The sequence below is a fragment of the Thunnus albacares genome, chromosome 8 (genome assembly GCF_914725855.1).
Source record: "Thunnus albacares chromosome 8, fThuAlb1.1, whole genome shotgun sequence".
Taxonomy (NCBI): Eukaryota; Metazoa; Chordata; class Actinopteri; order Scombriformes; family Scombridae; genus Thunnus; species Thunnus albacares.
Genome location: NC_058113.1, coordinates 32,607,279 through 32,625,810, shown reverse-complemented (window position 1 = coordinate 32,625,810; position 18,532 = coordinate 32,607,279). Strand labels below are relative to the sequence as shown.

At 38.1% G+C, this 18,532-nt stretch overlaps 1 protein-coding gene across 5 annotated transcripts; it reads right to left on the bottom strand.

Moving 5' to 3' along the window:
* Positions 1 to 6,166: 6,166 nt before the first annotated feature.
* ccne2 (cyclin E2) lies at positions 6,167 to 15,116 on the bottom strand. 5 transcript variants are annotated; one of them, XM_044357998.1, is made up of 12 exons: positions 14,666 to 15,116; positions 13,070 to 13,108; positions 12,398 to 12,479; positions 12,175 to 12,228; positions 10,902 to 11,044; positions 10,137 to 10,272; positions 9,888 to 10,034; positions 9,466 to 9,561; positions 8,564 to 8,698; positions 8,364 to 8,475; positions 8,061 to 8,218; positions 6,167 to 6,899 (listed from the first exon to the last, which is right to left on the bottom strand). In XM_044357998.1, the coding sequence occupies exons 2-12, from the start codon at positions 13,081 to 13,083 to the stop codon at positions 6,789 to 6,791; spliced, it is 1,188 nt and encodes a 395-aa protein (XP_044213933.1). In that variant the 5' UTR covers positions 13,084 to 13,108; positions 14,666 to 15,116; the 3' UTR covers positions 6,167 to 6,788. The 5 variants fall into 5 exon arrangements, with proteins under 5 accessions (XP_044213933.1, XP_044213930.1, XP_044213934.1 ...); XM_044357995.1 differs by lacking the exon at positions 14,666 to 15,116 and adding an exon at positions 14,192 to 14,352; XM_044357999.1 differs by lacking the exon at positions 14,666 to 15,116 and adding an exon at positions 13,998 to 14,123.
* Between the last annotated feature and the right edge of the window lie 3,416 nt (positions 15,117 to 18,532).

The following is an 18,532-nucleotide window of genomic DNA, read 5'->3' as shown; positions in this document are numbered from 1 at the left end:
TATTGAGCACTTCATACAGGGCAGAGAAATAAAACATGCCTCATCAGCATCTTCTTTTATTATCTGTATATATTTCATGTTTATAACCTTTTATATCACATCATGTATTCTCACCTGTAAATTTCACGTCATCAGCACCTTATTCTACTATTTACACTTTCAGTTGGATGCAAAACTACATTTTATTGAACTTGTATTATGTGACAAAGTTGAGTTTAATTATTGGAGTAGATGATTAGTATTAATATTTCCTTATATGAGGCAGCAGTGCCACCATGTGGTGACTCCTGAGATTACAGAAGACTAAATGTGTCTCTTTTTTTTTATAGTATTTTTGTTTCTTTGGCTCAATTTTCACATTTAAGATGCAAAACTCTAAATACAAAATTTTAAACCAAAAATCTCAGAGAATTCAACATTATTAATCTTCATTATTGTAGTTTAATCAATATTTATTTTATTAATTCCCATCAAAACTTAGTATTCAATGGTAATTTCATTAAAGATCGTACAAACAGCAACAACAGAAAAAGAAGTTTAGAAGCTTTTTCACAGCAAACATTTTGATTTATCTTTAAATATCTCCTGTAAAAAGGAAAATACTTTAAATGACAGTTTTAGTTTGAATAACAACAAACATTTTATAACTAACATTACTGCCCACAGCAGGAAGGAGAAAATATGTAAAAAATATATACTTTTAATATCTTCTAAGGTCTTTTTTTTAGGGAACTGAATTCAACGCAGATACTAATGTAATATTAGTAATAAAAATAAAAATATACACACGTTTGCAAAAAAATACAAAACACGTATAAATTTTTATTATGTTGTTAGAAAGTAATAAAAGTGTATTTTAATTACTGATGTAGATCCAACAGGTCGGTCAGGAATGAAACTTTAATCTGTAGTTTTTCATGTTCAGAACATTTGTTAAACTGTGGATGTTGGTTTGTGAACTTTGGGAAGAACAGGAAGGACAGGATTGAGTTTAGAGGAATAATTTATGAGGAGAAAGTGTGTTTTTAGAGAGAGACGGACGCTCCTCTCGCTCCTTAATGTGTTCATATATACTGAGTCAGCGTTTGCTTGGGAAGATGACCTCTGACCCCCTAAAACACACACACACACACACACACACATACACACATACACACACAGTGGACATCGAAGTGACATGAAGCATATGCATTGTTACAGATAATGAATGGAGGTCAGCTGTGACGCAGCTGTGTGTGTGTGTTCTTGTATTTCTATCTTTGTGAGGACCACATGTGAGACCTTGAGAACATTTTGTTCAATCTTCCCGTATTTAAAAAGGCTGTTTGATGGTTTAGTTTTATATTAAAACGTCCGAGCTGTCAGTGTATGTGCTCACAGTGACGTACCTACAACTTTACTGTTCTGGTTCACTCTCAGCGCTCTCATAGCGTCGTTTTGGGTCGCAGCAGGCAGCCATTTACAGAGAAGAAGCTGTAAAAAGCCGCTGTACACTATCTGCTCAGGACCAAACAGGAAACAGACACAGTTAGCTGTAGACTAGCTGGTGAACATAGTGGAGCATTTAGCAGCTTAAGAGCCAGATATTTCCCTCAGGAGTTGGTAGAGAGTAAAAACAGAAGCTAAAAGAGAGTGAATATTGGACTTACATTCACCAGGTGGACAGAAACACGACTCCACATGAATGATAATGTTGCTCCGTAACTGCTGGATGTTTGCTGACAAGTTCAACATATCAACTTAAAAGATGATGATGTGTCAGAGTTGTGTTCACTACTAAGGTTATGGACGTTTTGTTAGAGTCCCCACAACTGTGTGTGTGTGTGTGTGTGTGTGTGTGTGTGTGTGTGTTGGGGGGTCGCAGCAGCTTGTGTCTGGTTGTTCTGTATTGTCTTTGACCTCTATAAGAGGAGGGGAGGCCTCAGTCTGTCTGAGTTCATCATTCAGCTCAACACTCACTCTGATCATCAGTTTAGTTTGGTGATATTTTATCTTTGTTCTCACACATCAACAAATCCTCACAGTGAGGAAACTGAAACCAGCTGATGCAGCTTTTTTTTTTTTAGATTAGTGACTTTTAATTGATCAGTTATCACCAATTATTCATCTGTGATTTACTGATTGATTAATGGATTATTTTAGCAATAACTGAAATTAAAGGCTGAGATCTTTAACTTAATAAAAATACTACAAAAAATACTGCATTATCCAGTACAGAAGTATTAGCGGCAAAATGTACTCAAAATGTATACATAATACATAATTGTTGTATGTAATAATAATAATAATAATAATAATAATAATAATAATAATAATAATAATAATAATAATTGTTTTTACTGGAATATTTATACTGATTTATTGCAGCGTGTTAATGTTGTTAAAGTGGAGCTTATTACTTCCTGTCCTTTGCTATAAAACTTACACTGTTTGGTCTTATAAATAGATATTTTATAAAGTCATCATTTTTACATACTATACTTGAACGTAAGTACTTTGAGTAAATGTACTTAGTTACATTCCACCACTCTTCAATATTTTTCTTATAATCAATAAATCCCATTAAAATACAATATTAACAATGTGTTATATTATTGGCTCTCAGCTTCAAGCCCATTGGTTCTTACTGTAAATCTTTAGAAACAGCCCACAGATAAATAATTTCATTTTTAAACGTGAAGGAAGGCGTTTGGGTGAAGTTTTTACAATAAATACAGTATAAACACAAAAAACACATTTAAAGAAAAAACCAGAGGGTCAAAAAATGTGCAGATTTACAAAAACTGCAAAGAGATAAACAAATACTGATAGACAGAGAATACAGTTATTAACATTTGTGCAACATTTATAAATAAAAATACGCAAATTAAATTTAACAGATTAAAGTTTAACAGATTGAAGTTAAGAGAATGCGGTGATCAATGTGCAGATAAAAAGTGAGTAAAGTAATTAGACGTTGTCATCTTTAAAATGAAGTGAGCTCTATTCTTCAAGCTGGAGGAGATTACACAACCCGTGTGTGTGTGTAAGTGTGTGTGTTTGTGTGTGTATATAAGTGTGTGTGTGTGTGTGTTTGTGTGTGTATATAAGTGTGTGTGTGTGTGTGTGTGTATGGAGGTTGGGGCCACGCTTTCCCAGGCTGAGACAATACACTCACCCTACATGAGTTTCTTAAGAGGGGGGAACATACGGGTGGGCCCCTGTCCGCCAAGATACCCTATATATCTCACACACACACACACACACTCACACACTCACACACACACACACACACACACACACACACACACACACACACACACACACACACACTCTCTCTCTAACACACACACACACACACACACACACACACACACACACACACACACACTCTCTCTCTAACACACACACACTCGTAGACAGGAATGCCAACCCGCCAAAACACAGAGGTGAAAGCCACGGTCACTATTCAGCCTTTTGTGTGTGTGTGTGTGTGTGTGTGTGTGTGTGTGTGTGTGTGCGTGTGTGTGTGTGTGTGTGAGAGTGTGTGTGTGTGTGTGCTCTGACACTTCTTGTGTTTCAGTGTTTTTCCTCATTAGCACTTGAGTGTTTTTCTTTCCTCATAGTGAAACTCTTCTTTGTTTTCTCTCAAATTGGTGAACTGAACTTTTCTCACTAAACTGAGAAGCTGTTTTTCTGCAGCGACTCTTCATCTCTGCAGAGCAGGATCACTATTACACTGTTACACTATTACTGTTACACTATTACACTATTATACTGTTACACTATTGTACTGTTACACTGTTACACTATTGTACTGTTACACTGTTACACTGTTACACTATTATACTGTTACACTGTTACACTATTACACTGTTACACTGTTACACTGTTACACTATTGTACTGTTACACTATTACACTATTATACTGTTACACTATTATACTATTACACTATTATACTGTTGCACTACTACACTATCACACTATTATACTATTACACTGTTACAATATTACACTTTACACTGTTGCACTACTACACTATAACACTGTTACACTATTGCACTGTTACAATATTACACTATAACACTGTTACACTATTGCACTGTTACAATATTACACTATAACACTGTTACACTATTGCACTGTTACAATATTACACTTTACACTATTGCACTATTACACTATAACACTGTTACACTGTTACACTATTGCACTGTTACAATATTACACTTTACACTGTTACACTATTACACTATTACAGTTTACTGGCTAGTTAGGTAACCAGCACCCTGATTTATCAAACTGCTAAAAAGTTCAGTTTTGGGCAAAATCCTTCACTTTGACTTATAAATTTCAGAATAAAATCAGTTTTATCAAACTAGTTTGATGCAGTTAAATTATAAAGCTGTTTAAAGTTCCACTAAAGAGACATTTTCCCCACATGGTTTCAAATAAATAACAGTTTGAGGCCCGAAGAGGTAAAACGGTCCAATATTTCACAAAAACACAAAGATTCAAACACAAAGTTCTGAAATATTAATTCAATTTATGTAACAGAACTTTGTTCTTTCTTCTCTCCTTCCCAATCTATCATCTCAAAACCCCTCAGATTTCTTTTATGACCCTTATAAACCAGTTCAAACCAGCTCCTTATAAACCAGTTCAAACCAGCTGATACACTGACTCATCAATACTGTTAAATGTATTTAATATATCAGTCACAGTCTGATTTTCTGCAAAACCAGTAGTTTTACTTCAATACTTTAAGTACATTTTACAACTAATACTTATGTACTTTTACTTAAGTATATTTTTCATGCAGGACTTTTACTTGTAATGGAGTATTTTTATATTGTAGTATTGATACTTTTACTCCAGTAAAGGATCTGAATACTTCTTCCACCGCTGGTCCAGCAGTTTAAGATCCCCTCCAGACATGTTTTAATAAGTATATAAAATACTCGACTTTGAATAATAATGTGTCTAATGTGGTTTTTCCACAAAACATAGTTCAATTGCCTCGTTAAAATCCTTAAAATCTCCTCCTTCTCCCTCATTAAAAATCCAGAATCTCTGAATATGTAAATATTATTTATTTCTAAAGTTTTCCTGCTGGACATCAGACGTCTCCTTCATCACACTTTGGCTCTAGTGCTGCAACTAAAAATGATTTTGATTATTTTCTTAATCATTTTGTTTATAAAATGTCAAACAGTGAAAAAATGCCAGTTATAATTTCTTAAAACCAAAAGGTGTCGTCTTGTTTCGTCTATAATTTAATTCAGTTTATTGTCTAACAGTTAACTATGTGGCACATGAGAAGCTACAACCAGCAAATATTTGGCATTTTTCTTTAAAATAAAAGACTAAAATAATTATCAGAAGTCTTTTAGATTAACTTCCTGTCAGCTGACTGATTGGAGCCAATCAGAGCTGCAACTAGTTGTGATGTCACTTCCTGCTCGTAGATACTCGCGTTATTTAACAAACAGACCGAAACTCTCGTCTCACTTTTGCTTTGTTTATTTAAAACATTCCAATATAAAAGAAAATTACACATTTCTGAATTGTTCTATTTACAAAAAAAAACATACATTCTTCAGCATCTACATACAGTTTTACATGGTTCACTTTTTGTTCACTGCAGTGTCTCCGTCAGCTGTGGAAACTTCAGATTTACAGTCACAGGTTTGTTTCATCTCAGCCTTTTTTGGCTCGTCCAGCTTAAATTAAATAGCTGTACAGTTCATGTTGGCTTTATTTAAAAAAGGCACTAAGAAGAGGACAAGCTAGTGTACAACATTTAATAAAAGGAACTGTAATTCAAACAGGTGTCACACAGCAAAAATCACAGATAGCTTTTTGCCTTTGGCAGTGATCAAACTGAGCTCAATCATCACTGAAAAGATTCTTTTGTTTTGTTTTTTATACATATGAACACGTACATACTAAGGCTTATCAATAAATACAAGCACTTAAATGAAAAATCAAACTTTACACAATTGTAGGCAGTTTCCCTACAAAACATACGTCAAGTTTCTCAGGAATGTAACAATAAAACTAATAAGAATTATATTATCGAGCCACAAACGTTGAGCTGCAGGTTCTGACTGATTACTCTTATGGCTCATATCACCACGACAACGCCAACGCTGACGCCGCGATCTGTGGAAGATAAATCATTGGTCCTCTCGGGGGGGGGGAAACGTAACCAGTGTAAATACGCACATTTACACACAATTCAAAGGGGTTTTAAATTAATAAAACTAAACTAAAGTTCCTCAGTTCAGAGCAGAATGAGTTTGTACTAAAAATGTAGAAAATGATTCTTCTTCATTTCCATTTTTTCCTGAGAATCTGACTGAAGCACCATTTGAAAGCCTTTTAAGCTTCAAATTTTTAAGAAAAGCACCAGTAAAACTCCCAGTTAACACCTGACGGGTATGAAATGTTTCTGTTTCTTCTCTACTTCACATCAGTAGAGTCCAGTCTCTACTTTAGGCAAAAAAAAATAAAATCTGTTAAACAAACAGAAAATAGTTAAAACAATCTGGTTACCTGACAGAACTTTGATCCCTGATAATCTCCATATGTCTTTTTTTTTTGTTTTTAGACTGAAAGGAATCAAAGTTCAGATTTAGTGTTTAAAAACAATAACATCTGCTACAGGAAGTGTGGCGTTTCCTAGAATCCTGCGCCGTCGGTTCGGGAGCTGACGGAGCTCCAAGAGGTTCGTCCGTCACTTCGGGTGTGTAGAGGTAGCGCGCCTCGCCGCTCTGCTGCTGCTGCTGCCGCTGCTGCTGCTGCTCAGGGATTGGCCGGTTTCTCTGTGCTGTTGGGCGGAGTCAGGATGGCGCCCACGGGGGCCGGCGACAGCTGACAGTCGGGACTGTCGATCCGACGCTCGTGAGCTTTTCTCTGCAGGAAGGAAAAGTAGAAATTTCAACTTTAGTCACAAATTATAAAAACAAGAAGCTTTAAAATGCAGAATTATTCAGTCAGCTGAGAAACTTTAATATTAAAACAAATGGAAACACTGAACAGAATCACACATGGAGTCACTAATCACCAGAATGACGTGTTAATATATTCAACAGTTTTATATTCTTGTGATGAGAATAACGAGTCTTCTTCTGTTTTCAGTTCAGTCGCTGCTGCACATCGGAGCCTCTGAAAATGTTTTTATTCACTTTGTTGATATTTTAAGAGTTTTCTAATCACTCAACTTTCTGAGTTTCTAACCTTTAAGTTTTTTAAAGTCTTAATGAGCCACAAGAACAAATTAAAGCTGATTAACAGGAATTTAAATCAGCAGCTGTTTTGAGAATCCAATAATTGTTTCTGGCTGCAAAGTCTCAAATTCTCATTTGTGTTTGTCAGTTTTAAAATATTCAATTTACCGTCATAAACAGTGACGGTTAGTTTAATGTTAACCTGCAGATTAAATCGTTAATGAAATATAACTGCAGGTCTAATTTTAATCGTTCAGTCCTTCCAGAGTTTAAGTCTTTAGTACTAAATTCTTCTTATTAAAACTCAAATATAGTAACAGAACAGAAGATACTGGTTTGATTTACTGCAGGAACTAAACTGCAGCTTCAGATGAACTTTTGAATTGATCTTTATTCAGATAAGTGACAAAGATCTCAGTTCAGATAATTATTGTGATCAATAACTTTCTGACGGCTGCTTTAACATGAGGAGGTTGTTGGGTTTGTTTATCTGTTAGATTTATTAAACAGCTGATGAGTTGTGTGAAAACTCAAACATGAAAAGTTGAGACTGAACATCAGATTCATCATCTCACTTAGAACTCGTCGATCAAATTAGTTAATTTAACAAACAGTCAAAACTTTATTCCTCAAAGTAACGTGTTGGAAAAATATCTGAAACAGCAACAAGTGAAATGTTGCAACAGAAACCATGTTGTTGTGTTCTGTTCTGGTCTGTGTGCCGGTCTGTGTGCCGGTCTGTGTGCCGGTCTGTGTGCCGGTCTGTGTGCCGGTCTGTGTGCCGGTCTGTGTGCCGGTCTGTGTTCTGGTCTGTGTTCTGGGTCTGTGTTCTGGTCTGTGTTCTTACCAGCAGGTCCAGATAGGCCACGTGTGTCTGGATGTTGTGTCGGTCGTCGGCTTTGACTTTGGTGAAGTTCTTGAGCTGAGGTTTGGGTTCAGATCGCAGCGTGTCCATGAAGGGAGTCATCCACCGGAAACAAGGAGCGACGCTCTCCCACGTCAGACCTGACACACAAACACACGTCCGGTTAGTCAACGATGCTGCCGGCAGGAGGCCAGAGAGGCAGCAAGAACAGCAAATCCTCTCAATGTTTACACTCTGGAGACTCGTGACGGTAAACAGACGCGCAGGTGAGAAAATCAAACGTACCTGAGACTTTATGAACGACGTCGAAGGTGGAGAAGTGGCAGAAGGCGGCTGCGGCGAGAACACTGTAGCTGTAGTCCAGCGAGTTGATGTCCATCATACACACGTCTAACAGCTGAAACACAAGAGGTCAAAGGTCAGTTTGTCTCTGATTTGGATGAGTGAGTTAGTGATGCAGGTGTGAACAGGTTGTGTTTTCTCACCTGTGTGATCTGGATGTAGGTTTCCTGAGGAAACTGTGGAACCAGGAAGTTCTCTCCGTCCGTCTGAGCCTCCACCTGAACGTAAAGCTTCAACCAGGAGATCGGCGTCTCTGGACACAGATTCCAGTCCAACGCCTGCAGGACGACAAACACAAACACATTAATATCATCAGTTAATGGAAACACACAGAGCTGCTGCTTAGATGATGATCAGATGTTAATTTAACTTGTTGTTATTCTATTATTCATGTTTTTCCTTCCAAATGTTCAAAATTCAAGTTTAATTTTCATCATTTCTGCAGTGCAAAATATAACTTTAGAGCAGAAATGATTATTAGTTGTTGTAGTTGCAGAATCATTTTCTTGATTGATTTATTGTTTTGTCAAAATGTCATAAGATTGTGAAAACCTGTTATAAACTTCTCAGTTAAAATGTGACATATTCTATCCAAACAGTTTATGATCATGTTTGACAAATAAAAACATTAAAAAGAAGCTGAAACCAGCAAGTTTGACATTTTGTTTTAAAATAAACTAACAAACAATTATTCAATCATCAAAATAGCTGCAGATTCATTTTCTGTTAATCTACTGATCAATTAAATCACTGCAGCTCTGATGTTCTGATTCAGTTTAATATTTACTGGTTTCAGCTTCTCTAATGTGAAGATTTGAAGCTTTTATGTGACAATAAACTGAAGATCTGAATTTTTTGACTGATTGGAAAAAATACAAACTATTTAAAGAGTCACTATGAATTATAACGAGCATTAAAGATGAACTGATAATGAAACACTGACACTTTAATACGACCTGGTGTGTAACAGAGAGATCATTTAGATATGTTATGTTACATTAATGTAACCGTGATGTAACTGATGAGTTCTCAGAGTGTTCGGTACCTTCAGGATGTGCAGCTCGGTGCACTGGATGTCCCACATGTCGCAGGCGCCGTCCGTCACGTAGGCGAACTCACAGATTTTAGGAGGATAAATCTCCTGAAGAGAAGAAGAAGAAGAAACGTTTTGGTTTAGAGCTGATGGTTGGATGTGAATAAAAAGATCTAAAAAGATTCCTCTGTGGACTGTTTATGTTTCTGCTGATTGTCATGTGACCTCAGTGATTAAAACATGTGTCTTATATAAACTGTGAGTCAGTCACATGACGCTCAAATGAATTAAAATACCAGAAACATTGAGAGAAATCAATTACGTCCATGTTTAAACTTCTTGTGATATAAAGTTGCAGAATATTTCTATAAATTAATTCGTCTGGCGTGTAGTCGTGAGTCGTGGTGGGACGGCGAGGAAGAGGAGGGACTCACCTCTATCTTGGAGGCGATGAAGAGCGTGGTGATGCCGATGAGCTGCAGGTAATCCTTGTTGACGTTCTGCTGAGTCAGCATGAAGCGGTCGAAGAAGTCCTGAGCGAGGTAGGCCGTCTGCCGGTGGAGGCTGTAAACCTCGCTCACCTGCACACACACAGTTAAACCAGTTAAACCAGTGAAACCATCAGACCCTTTGTTTCATATTTGTATGATAATAATAATAATAATATTTGAGTGGCGTCTGACCTCCAGCAGCCAGTCCAGCAGGATGGCTCTCATCTTGGGCTGCAGTTTGGGATGCCGCTGCAGGTAACTCTTATCATGAACGTACTTCAGCTCCTTGTTGAGCATTTTGATCCAAACGTCGTCTGAACTGGCCCAACTGGAGATCAAACAGGAGATTAAAAACATTTTAGTTTCATTTAACTGGATATAAAAACACATTTATTCTTCATGTTTCTATTAAACAACACTGACTTAAGAAGAACTGAAGCACTGAAACTCTTTTAATCTTTAAGCTGCAGAGATGAAATACTTTGATCAATGAAATGATTGATTGTCATGTTTATAGTTGCAGCTTCTTTGTCCTACATGACAGTAAACTGACCAACTTTAGATATTTGACATAAGAATTAACCGAGTTACAGTTTCACCATTTTAAAGACAAAAATAATAATCAATAGTTAACTGCAGTCATAAATACTTCATACTGTGATTCAAACTATATTTGTGAGGAAATATTAAACTTTTGAGGAACAACCTGAGTTTTAGAAATGTTCGTACTAAAAGCTCAAACTTCACGTTCAAAAACAGACAAAAACTTTAAATAAAGAGTTGAAAACATCTAATTAAAGTCAGATTTACTTCTTTACATTAAAACATGTGAAGCTTTAATGTTAAAATCATTTAATTTAAGTGTTTGTGTCACATGAGATGAAACCGGATGAGTTCAGATCATTAACCGGTGAATACAGAGTCGGGTGTGAAGTGTCGACGGTTGTAGAAACAGACCTGAGACGAGGGATGGGCGAGGCCTTGATGAAGAGGTTTTTGAATCTGTACTGCTTGAAGCTCGACGGGTCTGCAGGCTCCAGTTCTTTGTGAGGAGTTTCTATGAGGACGCAGGGACTCGCTCCGTCCTCCGACCAACACTTCTGAAAAACAACAACAACAAACAAACACATGAAGATCAATAAAGACAACAGAGATCAAACACAACAAGCTTTAAACCACAAATCTGATCAACAGAGCAGAAAGAATCCGTCTGTTGATATTTTATATTTCTGATTAAAACAATGAATCGATCAAACTGATAAATATCATCTGTGATCATCTATAACAGACTTGTCTTATTATCTACTGTCTGATACGTCGATATGTGTGAGATCCTTCATCTTTAGCGGTCGGGCGCCATTTTTACTTTTATTCTATTTTTCATATGTTACCTGTAGCTTTATAAAACTCTACAAATAATATATTTTCTCAACTAACTGATTAATCATTTAAGTCTATAAATTGTCCAAAAACAGAGAAAAATGTCTGAAATGTTCAAAATATTCAGTTTACTTTCATATAAACAAAATAAAAACATCAAATCTCCTCATGTGAGGAAGTTGAAAACATCTGTTTTAGTATTTTAGCTTTAAAAATAACAATCAAATGATCAAAATAGTTTTAAAATCAATGAACTGTTGCAGCTCTAATGTGGTTTAATGTAACACATGAACGAGGCACAGCAAAGGGTGACAAAGGGATCCTACTGAAGAGATTTAAAACAATCCGAAAGTGCTTAAAAAGGGAACAGAAAGCATCTCAAATGTAACGAAGTATCATAGAGTTCACTAGTGACACCTTGTGGTGAAAAGAAGGTAAAGTTGCTGCAGATTTCTGCTGCTGCTACAAATCTCCTGAGTCATTTTAACTTTCTTGTTCAGGTCATTGAGACAATTCTGTTAAATCTGACTTAAACTTATATTATCTAATACATAGAAGAGGATATAAGACGAGGGTAAAGACTCACAAAAATACATAAAAATGCAGAATATGACATGAACTGGAGGACAAAATGGAGGCTCTCAATAGAGGAAACTATGAAACTTTCACACTGAAAACTGATGGAAATACTCAAGCTAACACTATACATCAGGGCAGGGCAGGATGCAGCGGGAGGGAGGAGGCACAAAACACAGATAATAAACTAGTAACACACACACATACGTCCCCGTCTCATCTCTTATCAGCCACACACACACACACACACACACACACATGTGGACACACTGACCTGTATTTCATAGCTTTGTTTCTTGGTGGCAGGTTGTAGCTTCTTCTTGGAGGGCTGAAGAAAGAAAGAAAGAAAGAAATAAACCAGTGAGCCGACAGACAGACGACATGTGATAAAGATGAAACTAACAACACGTCAAACTTGGGCTACGATGTCACTCTGCGTGTGTTTAAGATCATCCTGCTGTTGGACGAAGGTCACAAATACCGAACGAGACACAAACCTCTGACTTCCTTTTCCTCAGGGGGCCTCTCACAGTCGGCTCAGGTGTGTTTGAATCTCTGGCTTGCAGTGTGATGCGATCGCTGAAGTAAAAGAAGAAAAAAAAAATATATATCAAAATTACATCACAGGTTCGGCTTCAAACATCAGATATGTCACACAGGAAATAACACAGTCTTATTAGAGGCCGGATGAATGTCAAATGTTATTGTAGACAAAAAAAGACAAATATTGTCAGAAACAACACTTTGATTTCCTTTAGTGCCATTTTTTTGTAAAAACTTTATTTATAAAACTAGTTTTATTGATTGTTTTCAGTGAGTTTGATGAAGCCAACAGCTGTAAGCTGAGCTGCAACGATCAGATCGATTTACACACGACTGAAATTAATAAATCAATAAAACAATAATGACCCTGAACTATGGACTAATATCATTTATCTGTTTACTTAATGTAATGCAGAACATTTCATATCTGCATCAAACATCAGGTTTGATTCCTCCTCATCTTACAAGACATGAACCATGTTGTGATATTTATCTGAATATATAGATTAAATCAATATTATGCTCATATTTTCAGCCATGTTGCCCAACCTTAACCCTCCTAATCCTCTTTATAGAGCGAGGACCCCTGTTGGCCCCCAAGACCACCACTGTAAAGAGATTCTTACCTGCGTCTGGACATGATGTTGACTGAATTTATGGCTCCGCTGCAAAGACAAAAAAAAGAGAGAATCATTAGATTTAGATAACTTTAATGTTTATGACAGAGAGAAACTTTTAAAAAGGATTAACTGTAGCTTATGTAAGATGATGAGACCAGAAGATTCAATTAAAAACAAGTCTACTGAAACCATTTCAAGACCTCATGAGGCCATGTTCTGGAGCTACTGGGCCTAATCATCCCAAACACTCAACATGTTATATATGTTACTCATGTGAGGTGGTATGAACCTGTAATAACACAACACCGAGTAAAATAGTTAATATAACGTTATAAAGAGCCAAACAAGCTCCCAGAAAGTCCAGGAAAGACAAAAAATATCACAAAACATCAGTTTACAGGCAGGGTACCAACTTCTGAGCTGGCTAGCTTAGATAACAGATACAGATTAGCTTGTGACCATGAATAAATGGAGCCAGAATAGCTCCATAAACGCAATAATAGCCGACTGACCAGGCTGAAACTATACAAGGGAAGACCATGAAGCACAAACTGTATCATAAGCAGGTAAAACAGATGTAACCGTGTGTTAAATAAGAGCCAAACTAGCCTGCCAACTTCTCAGAGCTAGTGTGGCAACTGCAGCCAAAAGGGAGGGGGGCTGGTTGTTCCCTCTATTTCAAACAAAAAAAGCTCAAAAAATACCGCATTTCAACGCTATTTCATCACATCCAGCGACAAAGCACACGTCTCCGAGCAGCTCTGGTGTACTTTGACTGTGTGAAAACGCCAAAATATGAAGTTTATTCAAGGATTGAAACTCAAAGACGCGCCAATTTCCGCAGCGCTAAAGCGGGAGGATTTGAGTCCTGCCTCCCCGGACCTCCTCCAGGTCTGCGGGGGGAAAACTAGTGGAAAATACCGCTAAAACGCACCCATATCGACTTTATACCATCCTCCACTGCTAGAAGAAACTTATAGGAACTACATATTTCCACCTCAAGCTTCTCAAAGTCCAATAAGTGCTTCAAAACCGAGTCAACAGCGAGGCTAAGTTGTGGAGGGGAGCTACTGTAATTAGCAAACTTAGCCCGGTAACTGCTAACTAGGTCAACAATAACCAGCTAACCCCGATATGCAGATAAACTGGTGATCCACAGGGTTTACATGCAAAGTGCTGGATGCTTGCTTGATGCAGGAAAAGAGGCAACAGAGCAAAGAACAAGCTGAAAAAAACACTTTAGATAGTTTTAAAGTTAGAAGCGCCGCCTCCATGTTTGTACAGATGAACTCCACTAAAACTCAAAGTTTTCGGTAAAAGCACACTCAGGATGAACTTCAATTAGTAAAGACAAGGAAGCTAGATTATTCAAGCAGTGGAAATAGCTTAAAATAATGTAAAATACAAGTTAGAAGCTGAGTTATGGATGCAGTCCCTCGGTTGTCCAGATTTAAATCCACTAATCACGAAACTACGCTAGAAAAAAAGGCAGAATCGATTTCTAAACTCACAATATAAACAACAGAAAAGCTTCAACAGCTGAAATATGTTTTAAAACCACATAAATAAGTTTAAATGTGCTGTGCGGCTCCGAGGTCTTACCTTCTCAGTGAAGAATGAATGAATGGATCAGCTGTGGCGCCGGCGCCAATCCTTATATCCGCATCTGCCTGCCGCTACCCACTGCGCATGCCCGTTCCCGGTTAACAGAAACGCGCTAAATGTTTAAATATGAACCGATAATTTCAGAAACGAACACAACAAAACGGTTTAAATGGTGTTAAAATACTCTCATCTTCGTTTTAGTGTATTTTAGAAGCGTCAGGACGCGATTTAACGGCGTTTTCACGTAGTTTAACCGGAGCTTACATTCATTTTTAACGGATACCGTATCGTAAGAATGTTTTTTGATGTAAACACGACTTTCTATACGTTCCGGTTAAACTTTAACGATTCGGTAAGCGCACAGAAACTAACTAACACCGGAAACACTCGGTAATTTCTTCACTTTGCAGAGATTTTTGCATTTTTTTCGCGGCACAAAAACGGCTTCCGCGTGAGCGCTCCGCCTGTGGGTGGGGCCTCTGTGATGCTCAGCCAATGAGGCAGCGAGCCGGGAAAGCCGCGTGCTCCCTTCGCAGAATGTAAACAGAGTGAGCACGTGGGGTTGCTGTCAAACAGCCGGTGGAAAAAAACTGCTGCTGACATTTGAGTTTATGTCCGTTTTTAACTTGTTATTAAGGCACATATTTCATGTTAATAACCATTATTTCATTGATAAAAAAAAAACATACTTTTTATAATATACTGTATAAAGCTTTTACGCAATAAATATGACTAACTTCAAGGTACAAACTGAAAAAATGTATCCCTAAAAAAGTGCCTGTATACTAAAATGATATTGTGTTCTTATTTAGAGCTGCAAAAAACGATTACTTTCAGAATTACATATGGATACATCGTAAGGTTATTTTATTGATTAATCAGTTAGTTCTTTGGTCTATAAAATGTCAGAGAATAGTGAAAAATGACCGCAATAATTTCCCAGAATCAAAGTTGATGTCTTCATATTAGGGCTGCATTTAGACAGAGACAGATAGATAGATTCTTTATTTATCCCCAAAAGGAAATTTCAATGTTACAGCAGCTATCACATGAAATGAAAAAACACACATAGCTTACAAAAACACACAATGAAGTGTGTGTGTGAATTTCCATATATAGCAGAGCTGAAGGCGCCTCCGACTGAAGACACACTGTTGTCCGACCAGCGTGTTGTGTAGGGGGGTTGTAGTGTTGTGCATTATGTTGTGCAACTTGTGCAACATCCTTTTCTCCACAACCAACAACCAACTGTAGTGGCTCCAGGTCAGTCCCCAGCACAGAGCTCGCCTTCTTTATCAGTCCGTTCAGTTTCATAGAGTCGCCGACTCTGAAGCTGCTGGTTTGTTGTCAAGGTGAACGCTCAGGTATCTGCAGCCCTCCACCTCTTCTCCCAGGATGGAAATAGTGTTTCACGTAGTCCTGATCCTCCTAAAATCCACAACCATCTCCCTTGTCTTGGTCACATTTAAAAAAGGACATGGTTGTTCCCCACACCATGCCACAAAGCGGTCCACCACTTCCCTGTACTCAGTCCACCACTGACACACCCCACAACTGCAGAGTCATGTGAACATTTCCGCAGATGACAGGACTGTAGTGAGTAGTTTGGAAGTTACTGGAAGTCTGAGGCATGCAGGGTTGCTAACCACCTGTTCAGCCGCACAAACTGTAGTCTGTCCATCATGTAATCAAGCGGTCTATATTCATTGAGGGCAGATGGAGAAGATTTCTTTAAGTACAGGAACCAGGCAGGATTTCTTCTTGAAACTTTTCCTGGCTCAGGCTAAGGTTAAAGAGCTCCAGTAGCACATAGCTGGTCTCTGGGGCTGATAGCATCCGGTCTTGCAGATTTTTCACTTGACTGCTGGAAACAGACAGGCGGGTGGCGGGCGGGAGGTGTAGAGGGGGCCTCAGTGTTTCTTGACACGGGGGGGAGGTGTCGATGGCGCTATGCTGAAGTCCATGGTGGGGGTTGGGTGGTGAGGGAAGGCACAGTTTGAGTCTGCTGTCTTGATCGCCAGGGAGGTGTGAGAGGGAAGCAGCTGTGGGGGCAGGGAGGAGGAGGAGGAGGAGGCAGCTGAGGGTTCTGTGCTGAACCTGTTGAAGAACATGTTCCCCCTTCACCTTTGAAGCTCCTAATCTTTTTCATTCCTGACCAGAAATCCTGCGCGTGGTTTCTGGAATTTGCTCTCCAGCTGTTTCCTGTATGATTCCTCGGTCCTCCTCAGTCTCACTTTCAGCTCCCTCTGCACGCCGTCCCCGTCCCTGCAGGCTCTCTTCCTCTTATTCAGCAGCTCCATCAAGTCTATAAAATGTCAGAAAATAGTGAAACATGCCATCTTGTTTTGTCCACAACCCAAAGACATTCAGTTTACTGTCATAGAGGACTAAAGAAACCAGAAAATATTCACATTTGAGAAGCTGGACGAAAAGAATTTGAAAACAATGACTCCAAATAATCAATTAATCGGCTAATCATTGCAGCTCTACTTCATATGTCTTGTTTTGTCTGACCAACAGTTCAAAACCCAAAGATCTTCAGTTTATTGCCATATATGTATGACAAGGAAAAACATCAAATCATCACATTTGAGAAGCTGAAACAAGCTCATGTTTGGCATTTTTGCTTTAAAACTGACCAAAATTATTATTAAATCATCAAAACAGTTGCCGGTTAACTTTATTTTAGTCGTTTCGGCTCTATTCTTGTGGTTTAATGTATAATTTTGACATGTTCTTACTGTGTGTGAATACTTTTGGTCTAGGGTGATGTAATCTAATCACAATTAACTTTATCTGAATGTTGACGCCCCCATCAACATATTTTGGTGTAAGTTTGGTCTGCAGATGTTTTTGCTGGTTTGGGCACCTTCGTTCCACTGAAGTGAAATTTAATGCATAAACTAATATTTTAGACGCAACTGTGCTTCCAAATTTGTGGTAACTTGCGGTTGGTGACAAGGATAAACTCCTTTATCACATTATGTCATTTTATGTGGAGATATAGATTTATGTTGTGATGTCAATTATCTGGAAAATCTATGAACAATTTAAAAATGGGATGGATAAAATAACCAGACAATGTCTGTTGTGGCAAATGCTGTCAATTAAATACCTGATTCTTCATCACACTGTTGAAAAAAAATCATCAAAAAAACCACAATGGTCTAATGGTATATGCAGGTCATTCATAAAGTTTTCACATTTTATGTCTCAGACTTATGCTAAAAAGCGTTTAAATTAATTTTTTCCCCCCATTCATCAGTCTACACTCAATACCCCATAATGACAAAGTGAGGACAGAGTTTTAGAGATGTTTGCAAATTAATTAAAAAGAAAAAACTGAAATATCAAATTGACAGAAGTATTCAGACCCTTTACTCAGTACTTAGTTGAAACATCTTCGGCAGCAGTTACAGCCTCGAGTCTTCTTGGGTTTGATGCAACAAGCTTTGCTCACCTGGATTTGGGGATTTTCTTCGATTCGTCTCTGCAGATCCTCTCTAGTTCTGTCAGGTTGGACAGGGACCATCAGTGACCATTTTCACGACTACTCAGGGCTCTGGCTTGGCTACTCAAGGACATTCAGAACGTCGTCACCTTCCTGCTGGAAGATGAACCTTCAGCCCAGTCTGAGGTCCTGAGCGCTCTGGATCAGGTTTTCATTAAGAATCTCTCTGTAATTTGCTCCATTCAGCTTTCCAACAACCCTGACCAGTCCACCCAGTCCCTGCCACTGAAAAACACCCACCAACGTGATGCTGCCACCACCAGGCTTCACTGTTAGGATGGTACTGGGCAGGTGATGAGCACCGCCTGGTTTCCTCCAGACATGACGCTTGACCTGAGGCCAAACAGTTTAAT